This window comes from Myotis nattereri (genome assembly GCF_964212035.1).
Source record: "Myotis nattereri genome assembly, chromosome: 13".
Lineage (NCBI taxonomy): Eukaryota > Metazoa > Chordata > Mammalia > Chiroptera > Vespertilionidae > Myotis > Myotis nattereri.
The window spans coordinates 45200610-45220723 of NC_138088.1; the positions used below are offsets into that span (position 1 = coordinate 45200610).

At 49.9% G+C, this 20114-nt stretch overlaps 1 protein-coding gene across 1 annotated transcript in view; it reads left to right on the forward strand.

Annotated features, from left to right (window-relative positions):
- Positions 1-466: 466 nt before the first annotated feature.
- The window catches only part of NEURL1 (neuralized E3 ubiquitin protein ligase 1), a gene marked incomplete at its 5' end in the record, with an annotated part of 70720 nt that continues 51072 nt past the window's right edge, over positions 467-20114 (forward strand). Inside the window, one exon of the mRNA XM_081104510.1 lies at positions 467-551. Within this exon, the coding sequence (XP_080960636.1) occupies positions 467-551 (85 nt within the window). The remainder of the gene's footprint in view (positions 552-20114) is intronic.

Below are 20114 nucleotides of genomic sequence, written 5' to 3' on the forward strand. Positions count from 1 at the left end.
AGCCTGCCGCCCAGCCGCCGAGCCTCCAAGCCGCGAGCCGCCGGGCAGGCCGAGCCTCTGAGCTTCCGCGCCAGGAGCCCTGACTCTATGGCCCCGGGGGAGCGCGCGGGAGCCGTCGCGCCGCCCCCCGCCAGCCCGAACCCGAACGCGAGCCAGAGGAAGTGGGGAGCCCCGGGCGCCGTGGGCCCCGACCCAGGGGCCTGCCCGCGGCCCCGGCCCCCGCCGCAGGCGATGGCAGGCAGGTAGACGGCTCGCGCGAGGACCCCCGAGGCGGGCTGGACCCGAGGAGGACCGCGGAACCCAGAGCCAAGAAGAAGAGCAGCCCGCCTGCCCCGGGCCGCAGCCTCACCAGGGCCCTCCCCCGGCGGCGCGCGCCCGCGCGCGCACACACACTTGCACTGTGCCTCCGCTCCTGCCCAGCCTCGTCTGGCCCCCAGGAGCGCCGAACCCCCTGGGGCCGGATGCCATGGGTAACAACTTCTCCAGTATCCCCTCTCTGCCCCGAGGAAACCCGAGCCGGCCGCCGCGGGGCCACCCCCAAAACCTCAAAGGTAAGGCTCCGCCGGGCCGGGCGCAGCTGGAGGACTAGGGCGCAGGTGGAGGGGCAGGGAGAGATGATGTGTAGTTAGGGAGGGCGGGCAGGTGCCACCTGTTGTGCGTATTTGGAGACAGGACCTGCTCATCTCTTAGGCCGAGGAGGTGGGCTGGGGGCGGGGGCGGCCTGTGGTGATGGTGGAAACCCCGGAGGATGGCGTTCGGCGGGGTCTGCGCAGTTCTCCATGCCAGTACCGGGAACGCCACTGGAGTCCCCTCAGGCCGTGATGCTTGGTGAGCGTACCGGCCGAGGCATACGGGCTGAGGAAGGGCATTTGCCGGGTGGGTAGGTCAGTGTGGCAGGATGCTCAGGCGGGTCAGCTGTGCTTCTCAAGGGAGGCATCAGAGTCTCCGTTTTCATCTGCCCTGAGCTGGAGAGGCCACGCTGGAAGCACTAGCTGCACTTCCAATGGGAGGGTCTCAAAGACCCAGGACTGATTTATAGCGGCCCGGAAGAAAAAGCCAGAGCTGGCCTCCGGGGTCCTCTGCAGTTGTTGACTTTTTGCATCCACGGAATCAGCTTGGTTTCTGGTTCCCCCAAAGGCCAGAGGTTCAGTTGGAACCATAGAAAGGAGGGGCTGGGGACCTTGAAGCAGAGGAACGTTTACCAGGAAAGTCTTTGCCCTCTGAGTCCTGGACCCACCCGGCACTCTCAGGGAGACCCTAGGCCCAGTTCACGGCCCTGCAGCGTCCAGTGCTGTCTCTGACCTCTGGGTCCTCAGACCCCATGGATTCCCTTCAGGAAGCTTTCTTACTCTCAGAACTGGCCATCTCTTGTTCTGGGCAGTCCGGTGACTAAGAACCAGGAAGGGACGCCCTTGGGCTTTCACAGAGAACAACCCACTTCTTCAGCCCCCCGGTTATGAGAAGGATAATAATAATGCCCTTTGACAAGAAGCATTGTTGTTTGCAAAGAACTTTCATGGGAGCAAGGAAACTGCTCTGGGGCGTGAACAGCATCAATCAGACCCATTTTAGGCAAACTGATGCTTATTTCAGGTTCCCCAGACCAGGGAGAGGCAGAGTTAGGCTGCAGACCTCTGTCTCTGACTTGGAATTCTGTCCTCTTTTTTGCTGAACAGTTAACCTTCAAGACTAGGGGAGAGGAGGAGAGACGGGACCACTGTCCTGCATTCTAATTCCAACCCTTTGAGAACTTCAGCTCTCACTCGGCTTGGGAAAATCAATGGGCTTGCTGTGTCTTTCCAGAAATTCCTATGGTGGTACATGTCAACACCTTTTAAAATATCACATTCGTTGGCCTTGTGATTCCACCTAGAGGAACTGATCCTAAGGAAATGGAGATGCTGGCAGGTGTTCATGCACCAGGCTAGGATGTTCACGGCAGTGTTATTTATATTAGGAAAACAATCTAACAGTCCTGTGGTCAGGGTATATCCTCTTGGCCCAGTATTATGCAGTCTTTAAAATTGTTTTTTTGAAGAATATTTCATAACTTGGGAAAATGCTCACAGCGGCATGACAGTTGAAAAGGCAGGATACAAAGCTGTATAGACTGTAAGATCCCAGTTTTGTTACAGAAAAAGATACGAATGCCAAAATACCAGCCAGAGAAAGAACGTCTCCAAGGGTTAGCAGTGGTTTCCCTTAGGTAATGGGATCATGTATTTTCTTTCATTTTTAATATTTTGCTCATTCCTGACATAAGCAAGCATTATTTTTAAATAATCAGAAATAAGCTGTAAGTATTAACATGTATAAAAATTGTTTCTGAGCATGGGAAACAGATTCCTAATGATGGAGGAAACTGTGGACATCATCCAGTTCAGTGACAAGTGAGAAGAATGAAGGAGAACGATAGTGATTTGCCCAGTTACTCAGTGGGTCAGTCAAGAGAAGGTGGCAAAGCCAGGCTAAGATCTTCAAGGGCAGGAGTTAGCTGGGGGCCAGTGACCTGACTCAGCGCTTTAATGCTCACAACATGTCCCCCAAAAGGCCCTGCTCCATCCTTGACCTTAGGGAAGCCCAGAGGAGGCCTTGATATTTGCACCTCTTTTACCTAAAGTTTGGGATTGTGGGGATGTGAGGTCTTTGTGGCCGGGGTCTTGGCAAGGGAGGGAGTGGCTGGGGGAGGGTCTGAGGCCCTCTCACCTCCTGGATCCCAACCTAACTTACTCCTCTGCCTGACTTCCCACTTATCTGACTTGGAAAAACCTCCTCCTGCTGCCTCCTTGGTTTGCAGGGATCAGTTCTTCCATGAGAGTAAATGGTGGAGAAATGCTTTCCCAGCCGTCTCCCTCTCCTTGCCCATCTCCCATCAGGTTGATCTACTGGAATCCACTCTCCCGTGCCCCTCCCACACACCTGCTGGAGGTGGTCATGAGATTTTTATTCTGCTTCCTCTAAGCCTGAGGTAAAGGATTAGAGCATGCCCTCCATCCTTCATCCGGGGTTTACTGACCCTCCTTCCCAGCCTGCCTTCTCTCCACCCCAATAGAGCCATCAGCGCCATTCTGTGGTTGTTTTAGTGTTCACTCCAATCCCCTTCTACTGGTAACTGTATCAGCGCTGACCTGGGTGTCTTCTGGGTTATCTCAGTGGTCATCTAGAATTCCATTCCACTTTTATTGTTGTTGACTTTGACACTGGTTTCGATGCTAAGATAGTCCACCCAGAATTCTGCTGGAATTCTTTTTGTATTCACCCAGACCTCAGCTCTACTTCTTAGCCGTGTCCATCCAGAAATTTGCTGGGGGCAGGGAACTCTTGATTTCTCTCTCTCCTATAATTTCAATCTCTATTGATTTCTCAACATTTTAATGAAAACGGCTGCAAGAAGCCTGGTGTGATAGGGACCCTGGGACTCATTGGTCTGGCTGACATGAAACAAGGCTCGTTGGTCATGACCTGTTGGGTGGTAGACTTTGGTCCTCTTCCTGGAGGCACACTGACCTCATTCTACTTCTGGCTATTCCCACTGGGAACTGAACAGTGTTGGCGTAGGAGTGTCCAGGAGAGAGGTCCAAGGTATAGCTCTGGGCTTAGGACCAACAGTTACGAGGAGCTGAGTGCTCCTGAGATGCCTGTGTATTCACAGGCCGGAGATCTACTGGAAAAGGCAAGGCTGAGGAGAGAATGCCATCAAGTGCTGGATGGACTGTTGAAATGCTAGATGCGTGTGGGCAGAGGTCAGAAATGGGAGATCAGGAAGGGTTTGAGCTGGACATGGAGGGAACTTGCAGAAGTTGGGTAGATGGCAAGGAGTGCAGTGGGTATCCTAGGTGTGGGAAGGAGTAGGGGAAGGGAGATACAGCAAAGACTTGGAGGTGGAAATGAGTACTTGTTTGTATATATTCTCAGTGATGGGAATAGGGTGACGAGGTAGGGGGTTCAGGCTTCATGGAGATAAATACAGAGAATAAAGGTCTTTCTCCTTCCCCAGCACTTTCCGAGTGCCTGCCTGCTTGGTGCTAAGTGTTGGGGGAATGGTAACTAGAAGGGCTCCTCAGTCCCAGGGGTCACCCATAACTGGGGACTGGATGGGCCACCTCCCATCTTTTTCTTTTATTATGGTAAAATTCATGTAACAGAAAATTCACCATTTGAACATTTTAAAGTGTAAAATTCCATGGCATTTAGGACATTTACATTGTTGAGCAACCACTACCTCTATCCAGTTCCAGAACATTGTTATCACCCCAAAAGGAAACCATGTACCCAATAAGCAGTCACTCTTCCTTATCCCCTCCCCTGTATCCTTGGCAACCACTTTCTGTCTCTGTGGATTTGCCAATTCTGGACATTTCAAATAAAGGAATCATACTGTATTTGTCCTTTTGTGTCTGGCTTCTTTCACTGAGCATAATGTTTTCAAGGTTTATCTATGTTGTAACATGTCTCTTTCCTTTTTGTTGCTGAATAGCGTTCCATTGTGTAGCTATGCCACCTTTTGTTTGTCCACTTGTCCGTTGACAGACATTGGAGTTGTTTCTACCTTTCGGTTATTGTAAATTTTGCTGCTATGGAGATGTGTGTACCAGTCTTTGTTTGAACACCTGTTTTCAATTCTTTAGGGTATATACCTTCCATCTCTTCAAAGCTGATGTTTTTTGAATTGGACATTTCACAAAGCTACTGGTTGTAACAGCCACAGGGAGATTGTCCCTCTCCAGCTTTGGCTGGGTGTGACACCAGCAAGACACCTGTTGTTTCCAGAGTCTCTTTTCCATGCGGGCGGAAGCTCCTGGCCAGCAGAGGGGCCTCTCAGGTCAGCTAGCTGAGGAGCCTGGGTTCTTCCAGGTGGGCCAGAGTGAGCCACATGAACTTGTCTGCAGTCCCTGAACTTCCTCACTGCTCTCCGAGGGTGGGGTCAGGTGCATCCTCTTAGGACAAGGTCCTAGCCATTTGCCAGCCTTCACATTCTCACTGCCACTTCCCTGGTCTGTGTCCTCATCCTAGATGTTTCAATAGCTGGCCTTTCTGCCTTCAGCTCCTCCTTTGATGCTGCCGGAGTGATCTGCCTAAGGTACTCCTTTTATCATGCCCCTCTCCTGTCCACAGCCTTCAAGGTTACGACCAAGATTGTTATAACCAGGTAATCAAGGCCTCCTTTCTTTGGACAACCCATAGATATTTTCACAGCCCTTGTCTGGGCTCCTTTCTTGGTTGTCATGACGCTTACCGGTTAGGCGAGCTCATCCAGCTCTCCACCCCCAGCAATGCAGCAGACAGACCTGCCAGAGGGGGCTGGGGGCCCCTTCTGCTGCCCCAGACTTCAGAGAGTCTGGGCTGAGACAGCCCCCAAGTTGAACCCTTAGCATCTATTTTGAAAGCCTTGGTTTTTAGTTCAGTCTGACCTTTGAGCCCTGTATTGTTAATCATAACAATAATAGTTTATAGCTACTGTGTCTTGGGCAGCTACTGTGTGCCATGTACTAAATGTAGATTATTTGCATTAATATCCTTCTGACAACCTGCTGGGGGAGGTATCATTGTCAGCATTTTATAGATGGGGAGAGAGAGGCTCAGAGAGGTTAAGTAACTTGTCCTAGACTACACAGTAACTGATGGAGCTGGGATTTAATACATAATAATACAAGAATAAACTCTGTGTTTCGCCTACTTACAACTGTAAGCGCCCTTTTGCTCCACCCTATACCCTATCCTGCCCCCATAGTATTCATTCTTAGTGAGTTCTGTCTTTCATTGTGAGAAAGAAACTGGGGTACAATCTCCAGGTCTCTGGACAGAGCCCCAGAGGAGGAACAGGGAGTACCGTGGAGTTTATGCTGCTCCTTCCCGGCCCCTGCCCCTTACACCTCCCTGCAGGGTTTCTAGCCATGTACACCTGTCAACCAGTTATCAGACACTTTCAAGGGGACTTTCTGTTTCTTTGGGCCAGTGTTTCTCAAAGTGAGGTGTTTCTACTGCCTGTATCAACTTCAGCATCAGCTGGAAGCACGTCTAAAATGCAGGGCCCCAGACCCCAGGCCAGGCCCACTGTCTCAGAATATTTTGTGGATGGGGCCCCCTCTGATATACCCCAAGGTCTGAGAACTATCAAGGCTGTGGGGCCTCAGAACAGACATACTCTGTCACTCCTGGAGTGGATGAGATCAGGCATCTCAGAGGAGGGGAGCCTGGAGTTCAGTAGGGAAGGTTTGGAATGGAGCTGCAAGGGCAGAGAGGCAGGACAATGCAAGGTGCGTGCAGGGACAATGAGCAACTCCTCTTGCCTGGGGTGTGGGTCCCCCGTGGGGAGATGAACAGGTCAGTCTCTGAAGGTAGCAGGGACCAGATCTTGGATATGGGGATGAATAGATTAGACTTTGTCATGTAGGAGTGGGAGCCACGGATGGCTTTTGAGCAGAGGGGTATAGTGATTTCATTTAAATAGCAGCAATAGCAGCAAAATACAGGCTGAGGGATGGAGGGAATGCAGCACCTTGGGCTGCTAGAAAGTTAATGGAGGCTGCAGGCCTTCTGTTGTAGGCCTAGCGAAAAGGGCTGGGTAGGGCAGCCAAACCGACAGCCTCATCTAGGGATCCCATGGGTAAATCTGAAACATTCTGACTTATGGCCATGGTCAGCAGGGCCATTGCTCATCAGAAAGAAAAAGCATCTTTAAGGAGTCCAAATCCTGATCCTAGTAACTATGCTAAGTACATTCATCTAGGTTAATTCATTTAATCTCCTAATTAATTTGAGGTAGGTACAGTGGGGCCTTGACTTACAAGTGTCCCGACTAACGAGTTTTTTGAGATACGAGCTGTCTCTCGGCCGATTTTTGGCTTTGAGTAGCGAGCTAAAATTCGGGTTACGAGCCAGCTTCAGATACCCCACCGCTAGTTGGCGCAGCGAACGCCACAGTGAACGCCACAACATCAGCCCAGCGTCACGTGTCTCACTCGTTCACTTTTGATTTGACATACGAGTAATTTGAGTTACGAGCTCCGTCATGGAACGAATTAAACTTGTAAGTCAAGGCCCCACTGTATTATTATTATTCCCATTTTATAGGTGAGAAAATTGAGACTAATCGGTTTTAAAAATTTATCCAGAAACACTGAACTAGGAAAGGGCAGAGCTGAGATTTCTACCCAGGACACCAAAGCCCAAAAAGGAGAAAATTGGTCTTGGGGGGAATTTCTGCATATGAGGGCTCTCTTTGCCCTGACCGTCTGAGAGAGTATGTGCCCACTTCCAAGATGTGCACATTGAGGCCCAGGCATTGGCTCCAAATCACAGAACTCAAGATGGAGGCAGGATGAACAAGAGTGGTAACAGAGGAGGAAGACTGGGGAGGAAGGCAGGCAGGAGCTGGTCCCTGCCCAGGGCATACCTCCATCTGGTGTACCAGTTGCCTGGACCTACTTCCTGTTGGTTGGTGACTCTCTCATCCCTGATCCTGCACACCCAGGAGCTAGAGGATGTGGGGCCACTTCTCACTGAAACAGGTTGCTTTGGCAACCCTGGGCAGGGTGCAAGTGGTCTCCTTGGTAACACCCGGGAAACCTGCCTGCAGGGATGGAGAGAAGGGGGCTGGCCAGTGGTCAGGCTGGGTGGCGCAGGAAGAGCCCGGCCAGGCCACTGAGAACCCAGGCTTATGAGGAGGGTCTGGCTTGTGGAATAGCCTGGGCTGCCTGTTGGCCATTTTCCAGCAAGCCAGAGCCCAGAGGCCCTGGGGGCCTGCCTGGTGAGACCAGAGCACTAATGGGCCAGCCCAAGTAGTGGGCTGAGATGGGGTAGGGGTGGGAACAGGATGTGAGCGGGAGACTAGAGGCCCTGGATGACAGATCCAGCTACAGGGTTTATTAAAAGATGCTTATCAGAGGTCATTACCGGGATCCTGCTGCTCCGGGAAATGAGCAGGTGCTCAGGCCTGAGGGGGTGGGCTGAGAGAGAAGAAGGCTAGGAGAGGAGGAGGAGGAGGAGGGGGGGGAGGGGAAGGAGGAGGGGGAGGGGGAGGGGGAGGAGGGGGTGGAGGAGATAATAGATGGCATCTCTGGGAGGCAGGTGGCAGCCTTGGCTTTCTGCTCCAGCTGCAGTTCTGGGGGTAGGCGGGGCTCTGTGCTGGGCTCCCGGATTGAGGTTCTCCCAGAGTGAGGTTGGGGTTCCGGGGATGCTGTGATGCTCGTTCTGTTGTTTAACAAACGCATACTAAGTATCAGTGATGGGTCAGATGCTCTCCGAGGCGTGAGGATGCCGTGGTGCACAGAGCAGGCGAGGGTCCATGGCCATGGAGCAGATGGGAACAATGACATTAAACAAGCACGAATCAGAAGATGATCATAATTACCAATGTGCTGTGTTCCAGAGCCTTTTTCACCTATTATCTCATTTAATCTTTAAAACAGCCCCCAATTGAGAGCCTGGAGCTGGGCTTGGAGGGCATTGGCGAAGGGTGTTCCTGGGAGGAGGCTCAGCACAGGCCTCTGTGCCTGGGGACAGAGCTTGGGGCTGGCCCACCACCCCAGCCCTTGGAGGGGCTGAGTCCAGGGCTGTGTCATCCCAGCCCTTCAGGCCAAGGAACTTTCAGCAGAAAATCATTAAGCGTCTGCTCCCTTGCCCCTCTGTCCCTGGAAGAAGTTGCTGATCACAAAGGCTGTCTGTGTGGGGCTGCGGCAGGAGGAAGAGAGAGGAGCCTCCTTGGGACGAAGGGACAGGGGGAGGGAAATATGTCTGCTGGCTCACCTGGGCGACCTTCTTTGCTTCTGTTGCCCCCAGAATGCCACCCTGGCTGCCGCAGAGGTTGGGGTGGGGACAGAAAAGGGGGAGCATTGCCAGGGGAAGGTGCTAGCATATGAGGAGGGCGGTGGCAGCTCCACACACTGCTGGCTGTTACCTTCCTATTTTCCCCTTGGCTGCCCGGCCTCTGGTGTGTCCTCCGAAAGGCTGGTTTCTCCAGGGCACGGGCCAGTCTAGAGTGTGTGTGTCTAAGTGGGGGTGCCCAGGTGCCCTGAGAGCGAGGCGAGGAGCCACTTGGCCCTGTTAGAGTGAAATGGCTAGGATGTCCCAGCCAATTCATTTCAGGCATCGGTGCCTCCTCTGTGCTGGGTGTGGAGAACTGAGAGGTGACTATTGGGCACCATCTCTGCCCTTGAAGTGCTCATAGCCCAGCCTCATCCAGTTCAGACATCTGTCCGCATGGGCAGCGTGTCCTGGAGCCCTTCCCCTCCTCTGAGTCTGCTTTCTTTGCCTTTCCTTTCCCTGATCTTGCCAGCAAATGCTCCTTTAAACACATTCTTCCTGAGGGGAGAGGACTGGCAGGTGGGGCTCTATATCCTAGAGATTGCTTTGCCCTCCCTCCTTTCTCAGCCCAGGTCTGGGGTTCTCAGCCCCAAAGAGGGGAAGTGACTTGCCCAAGGCCATACAGCTGGGTTGGACCAGGTGGTAATAAGGTCTCGAGGCTCTGACCTGTGGGATGTTGTTCTCAGGAGCTGGCAGAAGTGAACTCTGGGGCATTCACGGGGAGGAATGCGCTGGGGCAAGAGAGAGGCAGGGAGGGACCAGGCAGGAGGCTGCTGCAGTCCTCCAGGCAAGGCGAGGTGTGTGACTCCTACCAGTGCGGGACAGTGAGCAGAGAGGCATGTAGATTGATTTGGGAGAGCCTTTAGAACAGTGGTTCTCAACTTTCTGGCCCTTTAAATACAGTTCCTCATGTTGTGACCCAACCATAAAATTATTTTCATTGCTACTTCATAACTGTAATGTTGCTACTGTGATGAATCATAATGTAAATATCTGATATGCAGGATGGTCTTAGGCGACCCCTGTGAAAGGGTCGTTCGACTGCCAAAGGGGTCGCGACCCACAGGTTGAGAACCGCTGCTTTAGAAGATCCTGACTCCAGGGCAGTGGTCAGTGAGGCGCCAGGTGGCTTAGTATGGAAGAGCTTGGATACACTGGGAGGGTGAGCCTCTTGGGATGTCAGGGCTCTGTGTGTTCCCTGGAGAGCTGTGTCCCACAAGGCCTGAGGTCTTCGAGGCTGGAGGATCGACAGGTGAGCAGTTCAGGGCTGGCCCAGAGCTCTTGGCTCCAACCCTACCCCCTGGGACACCATCAATAATTAATGTCCCCTCTACTTTTCACAGGTGGCTCCTGGGTGGGTAGAGGCAGGGCCCTGGCACCTGTGGTGTGATGTGCATCTGACATCTGCTGGTCCCCGAGCCAGGGACCTTCAGTCCCACTCTAGCCAGGCTGTCTCAGGTGGCTCCTCACCCCTGTGGGGGCCAGGTTCCCCTGCACACACACACAAACCATAAAAGGTGGCCATAAATCAGCCAGAACTGGAACCGGCCAAGGCTGCTCTGGTTTTCCCAGAGTTGAGATCAAAGCCCCAGATCCTCACCCTGGGGCTCAGTACTGGTTAAATTATTAATCTGTCAAGGGAGACGAAAGCAGGAGGGACTGGATGGATGGCCATCTAGCAAAACAGAGTGTGGAAAAATGGGTTGAGAAATGAGGCAGCAGGTGGGAAAGAGGAAGAGAGGAGAGAAAGCTGTTTGTCCCCTGGCCTTTGACAAAATTGTAACATATTTAATGTGTACAACGTGATGTTTTGATATATTTATATATTGTGAAATGATTCCCACAATCCATCAACACATTCATCACCTCACATAGTTACTTTTTATTTTTTTTTGATGAAAATGCTTAACATCTACTCTCTTAGCAGATTTCAGGTAAACAATACAGCATTATTAACTATAATCACCATGCTCTATATTAGATCCTCAGAACTTATTCAGCTGATAACTGAAAGTTTATACACTTTGATCAACCTCTGCCTATTTCCCTACCCTCCCTCCCCCCAGCCCTTGGCACCATGATTCTACTCTGTTTCTGTGAGTTCAACCTTCTTTTTATTTTAGATTTCACATATAAGTGATGCTATGCGGTGTTTATCTTTTTCTGTCTTAATTCACTTAGCAGAATACCCTTCGGGTTTATCTATATTGTTGCAAATGGCAAGGTTTCCTTCTTTTTTATGGCTGAGTAATATTCTATTGTATATGTATCACCTTTTAAAAATTCATCTGTCGTCAGTTAGGTTGTTTTCCTATCTTGGCTTTTGTGACTAATGCTGCCAAATAACATAGATGTGCAGCTATCTCTTCAAGATAGTGACTTCGTTTCTTTAAGCCATATACCCGGAAGTGGGATTTCTGGATAATGTGCTAGTTCTATGTGCTAGTTTTAGTTTTTAAGGAACCTCCATACTGTTTTCCACAATGGTTGTACCAATTTATATTCCCACCAACAGTGTATAATGGTTCCCTTTCTCCACATCCTCATCAATATTTATCTCTTCTCTTTTTGCTAGTAGATACCTAACAGGTGTGAGATGATATCTCATTGTGGTTTTGATTTGCATTTCCCTGATGACGAGTGGCTTTAAGCATCTTTTCATGTACCTGTTGGCCATTTGTACATATCATTTGAAAAAACGACTATTTCAGGTCCCTTGCCCATTTTTAAATTGAATTGTTATTTTTTTTGCTATTGAGTTGTAAAGAGTCCCTTATATATTTTGGATATTAACTGCTTTTCAGATATATGGTTTGCATATGTGTGTGTGTGTGTGTGTGTGTGTGTGTGGACACTTTTTAGTTTGATGTAGTTTCACTTGTTTATTTTTTCTTTTGTTGCCTGTTCGTTGGGTGTCAAATCCAAAAAAAAAAACATTGCCAAGGGCAATGTCAAGAAGCTTTCCCCTAAGTCCTTGTAGGAGTTTTATGGTTCCAGTCTTATGTTCAGCTCTTTAACTCATTTTAAGTTGATTTTTGTATATGGTATGAGATAAGGGTCCAGTTTAATTCCTTTGCATGTGGATATACAGTTTTCCCAACACCATTTATTTAAGAAACTGTCCTTATCCCATTGTATATTCTTGGCACCTTTGTTGAAAATTAGTTGACCATAGATGCGTGGGCCTATTTTTGCACTGTCTATTCTATTCCATTGATCTGTGTTTCTGTTTTGATGTCAATATCATGCTGTTTTTATTACTATAGCTTTGAAGTATAGTTGAAACCAGGAAATGAGATGCCTCCAGCTTTGCTCTTCTTCCTCAAGATTGCTTTAGCTATTCAGGGTCTTTTGTGGTTTCATACAAATTTTGAGATTCCCCTCCCCCCTCCATTTTTCTGAAAAATGCCATTGGAATTTTGATAGGGGTTGTATTGAATCTGTAGATTACTTTGGGTAGTATGGACATTTTAACAATATCAAGTCTTTTAATCCATGAGCACAGAATATCTCTTCATTTATTTGTGTCTTCTTCAATGTCTTTCATTATAGTTTTCAGTATACAGATCTTTTACCTCCGTGGTTAAATTTATCCCTAAGTATTTTTTTAAATGGATTTATTTATTTTTTTAAATATATTTTATTGATTTTTTACAGAGAGGAAGGGAGAGAGATAGAGAGTTAGAAACATCGATGAGAGAGAAACATCAATCAGCTGCCTCCTGCACACCCCCCACTGGGGATGTGCCCGCAACCAAGGTACATGCCCTTGACTGGAATCGAACCCGGGACCCCTCAGTCCGCAGGCCGACGTTCTATCCACTGAGCCAAACCGGTCAGGCTGGATTTATTTTCTTAATTTCTTTTTTTGGGGGGATAGTTTGTTGTTAGTAATTTTTGTATGATTTTGTATCCTGCAACTATATAGAATTTGCTTATCAATTCCATCGATTTTTGGGGGTGGAGTTTTCAGAGTTTTCTACATAAAAGATCATGTCATCTGTAAACAGAGGCAATTTTACTTCTTCCTTTCTGATTTGAATGCCTTTGTTTTATTTTTCTTGCCTCAGTGGCTAGGACTTCCAGTATTATGTTAGGTAGAAGTGGCAAGAGTAGGCACCCCCCCCGGCCCCGGGCTGGGGCTGACAGACCCTCTGGGGCTCAAAAGACCGACCAGCCAGGCACTCTGGTGTGGAGCCACGAGGATGAAGGAAATAGTGGGACAAGGCTGTGAGTGACCAGGATGCCACGCAAATTGCTACTCACATGGAAGTTTCCACATCAAACTGGAGCCCTCCTAGAAACTGGCGCTCTGGTTGCATGACATTCCTCTGGTTCTGCTGTAGTACAGAAAGAGTCCATCCACCTGGTGCTGGCAGAGCTAAACACTAAACACCTAGAACTGCAGTGGAGAAATATTGGCTATTTTATTGATGAATGGTGCCATCCAGGAGAATGGGAAACTAATGCTCAACAGCCCAAATTCCTTGGTGGTGTGTAGGTTACAGATGATATAGGGTAAAATCACAAGATGCCGTGGGTTAGGGGTTCGAGGTTGTGCTGGGAGCTGATTGGTTGGAGGTGAGGTATTTAGGACAGTTCTTCAGGTCTTGAGGAGCCCCACACTGGAGATCGAGCCAACAACCTGGGCATGTGCCCTGACCAAGAATCAAACCGTGACCTCCTGGTTCTTAGGTTTTGCGTTCAACCATTGAGCCACTGGCTGAGGACAGTTCTGAGGTATTTTCCAGCATTCCTCCAACTGGTCTCATACTTGAGAGTAGCCAGGGGATCTTTCTAGAACTTATGAGCTGAAACATAGGTCAGGATGTTATCTTAAGTCTGCCAAAAGTCCGGACCATGTGGTAATTAGTCAGGTCCAGGTTACTGTCTTCTGCCTTGAGGGTTGCTGATTATCCAGGGAAATATCTAGGTCTTTAGCGGGAGGGAGGAGTAAAGGGTGGAGGGAGAGAGAGAGAGAGAGAGAGAGAGAGAGAGAGAGAGAGATGATTTCTAGAGATAGGATTTAAAACTAAATTTAATCAAAGTCACTACCAAATGTGAAGGAAAATGTTTTGGGAATTTGGGTTTCCTTGTCTGGTCTCCAAGTTGAGTTGATGCTAAAGAAACAAAATCTAAGAAGAGTCTAGATTAGCTTTTGAGAAGAGTTTCCCCAAGATTCAGGGCTTGTTCTGAAAGTGGGGATTTCTTGTCTGGTGCTAAGGTTCAGTTCCCAGGTCACAAGATTCTATTTTGGGGTGAAGGTACTGTTTCTGCAGGCAGGATTCTGGCTTGGTATTGAGTGCCTGTTTTGGGGGGTCTGTGTTCCAAGCTGGGGTGAAGGTTCCATTCCTGGAGGGGAGTTTTCACTTCAGGGTCCAGGATTCATGATTACCGTTGAGCTTTGAGTCTTGGGGCCTTGAGTCCATTTGGAGGCTCCATAGTCTAGGATTGAGTTGAGGTTTCCTTCTTGGGCTTGGGGTTTGATTATCAAACTGGAGGTCTTGTACCTTGCGAGAAAGGGAAGAGCTTGAGGGTGCCCTAGAAATGTCCATGCAACTGGACCCCCTTTTGCTTCCAGTGAAGACTTTCTGGGCCCAGCAGCAGAGGATTGGGTCTATAGGCTCATGAACTGGCGATTGGAGGCCCGGGTTTCAGCCTCACCTGGATGTGAGACAGAATAAATCACTTATAAGCTCTAGGTCTCTGATGAAAGCTTGGCCAGGCAGTGGTGCTGACTGGTAAAGCACCATCCCAATTCGCTTGATCTTCCCAAAATGACATTAATGATGGCTCCATAGGCACCAATGACCATTGCTGGGTGAGTCAAATCCACGATGACAGTACTCAAGCCGCCCTGGGCACGGCCAGCTTAGTCTAATTAGTCCAATCAGCTCTTAACTTGTGCTGCGGGGCCCCTGGGGGCAGGGAGCACACATTGAGTGGGAGAGCACACACGTTAAATCTGGGTCCCTGGGGCTCAGGCGGGCAGCAGCAGCTCTGGGCTGGGCCAACAGCTTCCTTTCCTAGTGGGCAGCTCTCACATGGCCCAGGCAGTGGGTGTGGACATGGTGTGGATCTGTGGGGCCCTGCCTCTCGGTGCTTTCAGAGCATCTGGGATGCAGAGGGATTGCTACCTCCTCTGGTACCCAGCTGAGAAACAACTGCTCTCTACAGAGAGCCACCACCCTACGCCCCTCTCCTGTTTCTCTCTCCTGTTACCTCAATGTGGATCCCCCTCTCAGAGAGCTAGAGTTGCTGGGAAGAAAAAATTCCATTACGTTTTCTGAACTTTCCACTTTGGGAAGTCCTTGTGTCTCTTCCTCTGGGTCTTGTTCCAGATCTCTTAGAGGTTGCTGAGACAGGTGGTGTTGGTCCTATTTCCTGGGGGAGTACTTGGGGTACAGTTGGGTGGAATTTCCAGGGCACCCTCAATGTTGCGTATACCCACTTGCCCAGGGTCACACACCAGCTGATGGGCCTTGAGTGGGGAGCTCCTGCCTCTTGGCCTCCTAACCCCCATCTACCCTATAGCAGGTGGATGTTCCTCTTTTCTACCCAAATGGGAGACAGTGGTGAATGGTGCAGAGCTGTTAGGGTGTGGCCATGCAGGGAGTTTCCAGCTCAGGGGCAATTTCCTTATGTTCCAGAAGAACTTCTCCTTTGGGATGGAGTCCCTTCCCTGTGACCCAGGACACTCTGGCACCTGAGAATATGGGGGAGTTTTCTGTCCCAGGGAGATAGGGTGACTTTGTCTGGGTCTTCAAGGACACCCAAGCCCCACTCTCTGGGTCTGGCCAAGGTACGTGGGAAACTGGGAGGCCTGGGGATCCGGTTGGGCTATGGAAACCTAACCTAGATATTGAACTCTGGTGTGTCCCAGTAGGCCTCTGGAGTTCCCCACGTTGCATCTGGGGGGACCTGGCCAGTCAGTTGTGAGGAGGGAGGAGGAAAGACAGGCAGGGTGGAAGGCACTGCAGTTGAGGCATGAACTCCAGAGTCAGAATTCGCCTTTGCTACCTGTACCGCCTGGAGTCAGAGGCTTACCTCCTCCATATCCTAATTCCCAATTGGAGATAGTGCTTGACTACTAATAACTACTAGTTATTATTGTCATCATTAGGTTCAACCTTCAAGTCTCGGCTTAGACATCATTCCCACCAGGAACACTTCTCTGACCACCTGGCCGGGGTGGATGGCCTCCGTGTCCTCTCCCGCTACCGCCCTGGGCTCTCTGCATACCACTGATCATAGTCGTTGTCGGAGCCTGTTGCTGTCTGGCTTGCGCACCGTTGTATCACTACCATCAGTGCTCGGCACACAAAGTAGTCACTTGAAAAATATTTCGAAATGGATGCAAGATTGGATTGATTCCGGGGAAATCAAACCTTTCTTCCACGGGCCCTCAGGGCTGTACAACTGTGTTCTTTTCGTTGTTGAAGTGGCATTTCCCGAATACCAGGCTCTGGAACCAAGACCAGAGAGGGGGAGAGCAGTCTGGAGCCCTTGGTTCACTCACTCATTCCCTGAGGGCACAGGCCTGTGCTGGCCTCTGGGGGCAGACAGGTCCCTGCCCTCATAGAGCTTATAGCTGGGGCTGAGCCAGGTCAGAGGGGAGGAGGTGGTCGTTTGGCTGGGTGGAGTCAGGGAGGGGCTCACCGGAGGAGGGATTGGTTTAGAACAGTGGTTCTCAACCTTCCTAATGCCGCGACCCTTTAATACAGTTCCTCATGTGGTGACCCCCAATTCCATTGTTACAAATTGAACAAAATTAAAGCCTAGTGATTAATCACAAAAACAATATGTAATTATATATGTGTTTGCCGATGGTCAATGACAGTGCAGGTCTGAGGGCCGTGACTGAACATGGATCCTGAAGCTGGGGTGCCACTGATCCTAGCTCTGCCATCCACACACCGGTGATCTTGGGCAGGGCAGGGCACTCCTCTAGGATGGGAACTGTGATGCCTGCCACTCAGGGTTGTCAGACCACAGGGGCAAAGAACAGGGTAAAAGGACATGGCCCAGGTCATGGAGGGAGGGATGGAGGGGCAGGGCCTGCAGGGTTAGGCCAGAAGGCAGGAATGTCTGGAGGGGCCTCTATGGGAAAACAAGAAGGCAGCCTGCTTCCTGTTTTGTAAATAATTAAATTTTTATCTCAAGTTTGTGGTGTCCATACTGCAGGAGGCAGGTGGGGCAGCTGGGAACAAGGAGCTGTATTGTCCAGGGAGTGGTAGAGTCTCTTCCCTCCCCTTTCCCTCCCTCCTGGCCTCCTGGCATGGCAGGTGGGGTGGGGGTAAGAAGGAATCTGCTAGGGTCTTCCTGTCGCTGGCTGCCTCACTGCTCCCCTGCATTTCGCTTTTCAAGTTCTCATTGTCTGGACCCCTTCCGTTCCCCCTCAGTGAACACCAAAGACCACTCACTCCTCTCCCCCAGGCCTGGCCCCTTGGCACAGTCGCCCCATACCCGCCCCACATTGCTGCCTGCTGAGAGCCTCTCCCTCCATCCGCAGTGGTCCTTTTCAGACACCCCTATCTCCACTGGTCTGGCCCGGCCCCAGGTGTGCCGAGCTCTTGGGGGACCTCGGGAGCACCGGCCTCTCCCTCACCCTGTGCTTCAGAGACAGTCGGTTTTTTTCATGTTTAGTGCTTAATACTGAGAATGTGAAGGTCTGTTTAGTCTTGTCCAGCTAACATAAACCAGCCGGAACTGGGCCGGGGCAGGACTGCGCTGTAAGTTTCCTTGTTTGGAATGAAATTCATTGTTTTTCACTGAGAAACAGAGGGGCTTTGGGGAAGCCCCGATGGACCCCACTCCCCAGGGTGTGGCCTGAGTGGCCCCTCCAAAGGTCACCAAGGTGTCAGGGAGCGTGTCTTATCTGTGATGGGCGGGCTGTGTGACCCAACTCAGGTAAGGTTTTGGCCAGGTTGCCAAAACCTGGAGCTCTTGAGGGAGCAATGAGGGTCTTTGCAAGGATGATATCAACTCATGTATCCAAAATGTCTGTACTCGAGTGCCCAATAAATAGAATGGGGAGTGGGGTCAGGAAGTAGGCATGGTGGCCTGTGGCCTCAGAGCTGCGCAGCTTCGCAGGCCCCCCTTGGGCTCTCTGTGGCCGTTTCCTTTGCTGTATCCTGGGCCGCTATCCTTAGCTCTATCCCAGGTCCCTACTCAAATTTCAGCAAGTGGCACCCTAGTCAGTTTGGCAGTGGATAGAGCGTAAGCCCACGGACTGAAGGGTCCTGGGTTTGATTCTGGTCAAGGCTGCGTACCTCGGTTGCAGGCTCGATTCTTGCCCTGGTGGGGGTGCAGCCCTGGTCAGGGTGTGTACGGGAGGCAACCAATCGATGTGTCTCTCTTACATGGATGTTTCTCTCTCTGCCTCTCTCCCCCTCCCTTCTACTTTCTCTAAAAAAAAAAAAAAAAATCAATGGAAAAAATATTCTCAGGTAAGAATTAACAGCAACAACAAAATTTCAGCAATTGGGTGTTTAGATGATCTCTCTAGAACAGTGGTTCTCAACCTGTGGGTCGCGACCCCTTTTGGGATCGAACGACCCTTTCACAGTGGTCGCCTAAGACCACTGGAAAACACATATATAATTACATATTGTTTTTGTGTTTAATCACTATACTTTAATTATGTTCAATTTGTAAAAATGAAATTGGGGGTCACCACAACATGAGGAACTGTACTAAAGGGTCGTGGCATTAGCAAGGTTGAGAACCACTGCTCTAGAGAAAGTTCCCATTTAACTTTTTTTTTTTTGAACAGTGTAGGAATTCCTGAGTCTGGAAAAAGAAAGAGATGTTAGAAAGTGCAAGTCTGAGAAATCCTAACTGGGAGGCCCCTGGTGCTGGGGACGGGAGGGCAGGAGATCTTGGGTTGTTTACTATGAATATTCCATTCACCGCTCTGTTAGCAGTAATGATAGTACTAGTACCCAAGACTGTTTATAAAGGTACATGAGCCGCCGGCTTCTACACCCTTCGGGAGGCATCCGTTTACAAACGATCGCCTCGTTGCCAAGAGAAAACCACCACCTAGTGAAACATTAAACACAGCGTTAAAAGCGGAAGGAGATGATAAATGGACCAACGTCCACACCGGCCCTGGGTGTCTCAGGGCAGAGGGAGCCATTGAAGGTTTTAGATTTACTGTGTGGACGGATCAGTGTAGCTGCCCTGTGGAGGATGGATTTCAGAGAGACAAGATGGGAGCAGGGAGGCCAGTTATGATGGGGATGTGGCTGTCTGGGGGAAGGATGCCAGAGCCTGAACTGTAATGTTGGGGAAAGAGAGGAGGTGCACTTGGAAGCTCTGGTAAATGAATGAAGGGGTGGTAAGGGAGAGGGATGAATCCAAGATGGTGCCCAGATTTTCAGGTGGCTGGGAGGATGGCGATTCCATCAGGGCCCCAGACAGGAGGGGTGGTTGGAGGGGAAGATGGTGGGTTGAGCTTTGGGTTGTGTTAGAGGAGCCCTGAGACATCATCCAGAAATATTTGTTGGATAAATGCCTTTGTTAATAAGGAGTTTTTGTAATTCTTTGGCTCAATCAGCTCTCTAGCCAAAAGCTCATAAAATCAAAGTAGGTCAGTGTTGATGGAACAGGGATAGAGTTTGGGGCCAGGCACTGGCCCATTGCACAGTGGTCTATTGCTAGGAACTCCCCACCAAAACCCACATTCCAGCCGCAATGAGAAGAGCAGAGTCTCCATGTAAAGTATCCCGACTGCCCCAAAGTGTAAATATACCCCCTTTCCCCAACGTCTAATAAAACCTGTTTAAAAAATAAAAGTGAGCCTGGCTGGTGTGGCTCAGTGGTTGAGCATCGACCCATGCACCAAGAGGTCACTGATTTGATCCCCAATTAGGGCACATGCCTGGGTTTCGGGCTCAATCCCCTGTTGGGGGTGTAACAGGAAGCAGCCGATTGATGTTGATGTTTCTTTCTCATCAATGATTCTATCTCTCTCTCCTCTCCCTTCCTCTTTCTCTAAAATCAATAAAAAAAAAATATATTTATATTTTAAAATGAGTTGGGCCTAAATCAGAAACAGAATTGAGAAGAGATAGCCAAACTCAGTCCTTGCAGGATCTCATTTACCTTTTACTTGAGTAAAAGGACCATTATGCGTAGCTTTGTACAGACATGTCCTTCAAATATAGAGTTTAAATTCCTGTAAGTAATAAACACACAGTTCTCCTTGCTCAATTAGTGAGGTGGATCTTTTGAATACCCTTTAAGTAACCTTGAAAAGCCCAAAGTTTTGCTGCTGTTGTTTGTTAAACCAAAAATCTCTGCAG